Genomic DNA, 5,000 nt, shown 5'->3' on the forward strand with positions numbered 1-5,000 from the left:
CATGTTATAATGTGTTATATACTGAACAGAGACATGTTATAATGTGTTATATACTGAACAGAGACATGTTATAATGTGTTATATACTGAACAGAGACATGTTATAATGTGTTATATACTGAACAGAGACATGTTATAATGTGTTATATACTGAACAGAGACATGTTATAATGTGTTATATACTGAACAGAGACATGTTATAATGTGTTATATACTGAACAGAGACATGTTATAATGTGTTATATACTGAACAGAGATATGTTATAATGTGTTATATACTGAACAGAGACATGTTATAATGTGTTATATACTGAACAGAGACATGTTATAATGTGTTATATACTGAACAGAGACATGTTATAATGTGTTATATACTGAACAGAGACATGTTATAATGTGTTATATACTGAACAGAGACATGTTATAATGTGTTATATACTGAACAGAGACATGTTATAATCTGCTATATACTGAACAGAGATATGTTATAATCTGTTATATACTGAACAGAGACGTGTTATAATGTGTTATATACTGAACAGAGATATGTTATAATCTGCTATATACTGAACAGAGATATGTTATAATCGGTTATATATTGTATATAGATATGTTATAATCTGTTGTATGCTGTAATATAATCTGTTTTAACCGTCTCTTCACCTTGTTGAGTTCTTGTTTCTGAAGCGCTCTCAGTCCCCACAGCTCATCATTCAGCTCTCCATCCTCATCATCATCTTCTTCTCTCTGATCCTTCTTCCTCCACTCCTTCTCTAGAGGGAGGGGAGGACACAAGGATAGAAAGGAGAGGAAACAAGGAAAAGAGAGGGGACAAGGATAGAAACGGGAGGAAAGGATAGAGGAGGGGAGACAAGAATATGAAGAAGAGGAAACATGGAGAGACAAGAGGAGAGGAAACAAGGAGAGAGATGAGACAAGGATAGAGGAGAGGACACAAGAATATAAGAGGTGGAGGAAACAAAGATGGAGGGGGAGAGGAAACAAGGAGAGGAGACAAGGACAGAGGATAAGAGGAGAGAAAGGAAAGGAAAAGGAAATGTAAGGAAACGAGGGGAGATAAAAGGAAGGGAAGGAAAAATAAAGGAAACAGGGATGCACAAGTAGGGGGAAGCGAAAGGAAAGGAAACAAAATGAGAAGTGAGGAGGAGACAGAGGAGAAAAGCAAAGGAAACCAAAAGAAAGGAAAGAAAGGAAGAGGAAATAGGAGAAAGAAGAGAAAGGAAATTAGAGAAAAAGGTGGGAAACAAGTGGAGAGGTAAAGAAAATAAGGAGAGGAAATGAAAAGAGGGAAATAATGGAAAGGAAATAAGAGCAACAGAAAGGTAACATTGAAAGAGGAGAGAAAGGAAAGGAAACATGGGGAGAGGAGAGAAAGGAAAGGAAACATGGGTAGAGGAAAGGATATCAGTCTGATTAAAACGTGTTTTTCAGGATTTATATCTGAACAGGATTTTCCAATCAAAAATTTGAAAATCCTGTCTTTCCAATACACCCTGAATGCAGCACGAGGTGTGTTTCAGGGTCTGTGTGTGTTTGCGTGTGTGTGTGTGTTGGTCTGGGTCGTACCAATCACAGCCATGGAGGGGGGGCAGGGCCAGTACTCGGTCTCGATCTTGGAGGGCTGGTTCGGGTCCGGAGGTTCGGCAGCCGGGAACTTTGAGGACTCGATGATCAGATCCTCGATGTGTTTCCCCTGAGGGAGCTGAGAGGACACACACACATCTGTACACACACACACACACACACAAAGCTGATTAAATGGAGTGAAAGCATGTCTGTGGTTTACAGCTGACCGATCTATTGTGACTTAATGCTAGAGGCTGTTTCCTTATTTTAGACATATTTTACACATAATAATAATAATAATAATAATAATAATAATAATAATAATAATAATAATAATAATAATAATAATAATTTGTGATTATACTCAAATTAATATTAATAATAATACACAATAATAATGATTCTGAGCTGTATTAATAAAGGAATCATTTCCTTCTTGCTTCTTTCAGAGAGTGAGATGTTCAGATATAGCTGGACATGGTTAGCTTAGCTTAGCATAAAGACTAAAAGCAGTAGGAAACAACTAGCGCGTCTCTCTCCAAACTTCACCAGATAAAACAACATAACTGGTTTATTTGATCCGTTGTTGATAATAATCACATATGTTTAGCTTTGGTTATGTTTCAGATGCATTTATTTATTACTTGTAGTGGAGTAACTCCAAAGTGTGGTATTAGTACTAGTCAGTGGCAGCCGTGCATGTTCTAGCTGGGCCTTCAGTGCTGTCCTGCAGCTGAAACACCTCCTAATAACCTCATGATGAGCCACAGCTACGGTTATTTGTTTCTAGGGCTGAAACAATACAAGTATTCGTGTTGAACCGTTCGGTACGAGGCTAACGAACCGACCAATACGTTTGAATAATACTAGTGCAGAAGCTTAAATTGTGGGAAATATAATGTTTTCTGCGCTCACTAGGAGACAGCGGGCTGTGACCTCTGAACCCGGAACAAAGAAACACAACAAGAGACAGATGAGGCCCCGCACTTCTGAGAGGCTAAACTAGCTAACAAACAATAACTCCGCGGTATTCTTCGAATTAACGGACAATGCATATCGTCCAAATCTATATAATTAAGACAATGACAACAAACAAACTCACAAGAACCGGTCACATATATTCATGTGACAACAGAGCAACAAATCAATCCAGCAACACACATTCTGCTACACACTCGAGGGCCGTTCAGATACTAGATGTAAAAAAACAAACACAGTTCACTTACCAAATGCTGTTCACTTAAAGACAAACTCCATCCTCCTTTCTTTGTTGACAGAGTTTAATCTCACGGTTAAATCACAACTCACTAATCTGTTTCTCCTCCTTCAGACGTTGAGTGTTAAAAAACAAAGCTCGGTAAAAAATAAATAATCTACACCAAGAAAAATGCAAAACATGTCATCATTTCTTCCATATCTTTCAATTTGAACTCTTACTACTCTGACTAAGCCTCTGATTAAGTTTCATTTTCCAATAGTCACGTGCTCGCCCACTGACCAATCACAGCTCACGCTGCACCTCACTGCAGAGCTGCTGCTGGACACTGAGCTGTGTGTTAATGCTGACGTAGCTGTAGGCCAGCTAGCAGCTCTGACACGTCAAAGAATACGCCCAACATGTCAAACTAAAGATCTGGTTGGTTGAACACTATGACAATCAACAACATCGTCCCCATTCACTTAACCTGCACATGGATTCACTGGTGAGTCTGCAGGCCTGGGGCCTCTCTTCTACCTAGAGACACAGAGGTGAACTCTGATTGGATCAAAGCTCTACTTAAAACAAGCTGCACTGAAGCAGAGCAGCTGAGGAGCACAGTAGCTGTGCAATGAGAACATAAGATAAAGGGTTTCTGTGATTTCTGTGATTCTGTCTAGGCCAGCAGAGAAGGCTTTGCAGGCCCTGACGGCCCAACACTGGTACTAGCAGTGGCGGGCCGTCAGGGCCTGCAAAGCCTTCTCTGCTGGCCTAAACAGAATCACAAAGTTATAGCTATTTTATAATTTAATATTTTTTCTGAAATACATTTAATTTTTTCTTATATGTATTATAATTTATAAAAATATTTTTCCCATTATCTTATTTTCTCATTGCACAGCTACTGTGCTCCCCAGTTGCTCTGCTTCCAGTGCAGCTTGTTTTAAGTAGAGCTTTGATCCAATCAGATTTCATCTCTGTGTCTCTAGTAAGAAGAGAGGCCCCAGTCTGCAGACTCACCCAGTGCTGCCATGTGCAGTTTAAATTGAATGGGGACGATATTGTTGATTCAACCAATCAGATCTTTAGTTTGGGATTCATGGCCCCATCAGAGCAGTTTGCAGGCCTAGTTACGTCAGCTCAGAGTCCAGATGCCTCTCTGGCAGCAAGGTGCAGAGTGTGCTGTGATTGGTCAGTGGGCGGGCACGTGACTATGTGCCCGCGAAACATGATTGCTAGCAGAGCTTTGTAGCAGACAGAGTTCAAGTGGAAATATTTGAAAGACATTTTACCTAGCTTTGTTTTTTTAATATGAAATGGCGGAAGGAGGAGAAACGGATTTAGTGGCGGAGTTACTGGGAACGCTTTTCTCAAGGAGGACATTTCTGAACAAACTGGACAGTAAGAAACGACCCCACAGCTAGCAGCCCTGACCCAGACAGGAGAAGGATTTGTATGCAGGGTCAGAAGCGTTGCACATGTTATGGCTGGGAATGTGTTTCATGTTAACTGAGCGTCGGTACTTTTGGAGAGACTCGAGTGGATCTACAACTCACAACCGCGGCCCGCCCTTCGCCGGTCCACGGCCGAAGACGACCACCGAACGCGGTCGAAGGCGACCACCGAACTGCGGCGGAAAACGGACCACCGACCGGCCACGGAAGACGGACAAGCGACCGGCAGCGGAAGACAACCGAACGTCGGTCGAAGACGACGACCGAACAGCGGCGGACCACGGACAACCGACCGGCGGCGGATCCGGTTGGACTTCTTACTGGAACTGATGTACTGGGATTAAACTCTTTGTCAGCATAGACAGCATTTGGTAAGTGAACTTCGTTTGTTTACCTCTACTGTTCATTTGTCTATCGTGGCGTTTTTATGAATAGTATTTGAATGGCTCGTGCTCGTGTGGTGGAATGCGTGGATCCGCTGCAGGTCTGCTGGATTGATTTGTTGCTTTGTTGTCATATGAATATATGCGACTGCTCTTGTGAGTTTGTCATTGTGTTACATTGATTTGGACTCTATTGTCCGTTAATGACGCAGAGTCCCGTCATGCTCGTATTCATGTATCTGCACATTTTATTTCATTTGTCAAATGTTGCAGTGTTATGTGAATATGCGGCTTTTACACGAAACAAATAATAACCCGTAGCTGTGACGTCATAATGAGGTTATTAGAAGTGGAGAACAGCACTGAAGGCCCAGGTATA

At 41.4% G+C, this 5,000-nt stretch overlaps 1 protein-coding gene across 1 annotated transcript in view; it reads right to left on the minus strand.

Annotated features, from left to right (window-relative positions):
• LOC306697557 (dematin-like) overlaps positions 1–5,000 on the minus strand; it is a 13,120-nt gene that overhangs the window by 4,383 nt on the left and 3,737 nt on the right. Inside the window, exons 8-9 of the mRNA XM_079161540.1 lie at positions 1,587–1,742; positions 663–772 (exon numbers count right to left, since the gene is read on the minus strand). Coding sequence (XP_079017666.1) covers positions 663–772; positions 1,587–1,742 — 266 coding nt within the window. The remainder of the gene's footprint in view (positions 1–662; positions 773–1,586; positions 1,743–5,000) is intronic.

Source organism: Pholis gunnellus (genome assembly GCF_910591455.1).
Source record: "Pholis gunnellus genome assembly, chromosome: 6".
NCBI classification, from domain to species: Eukaryota; Metazoa; Chordata; class Actinopteri; order Perciformes; family Pholidae; genus Pholis; species Pholis gunnellus.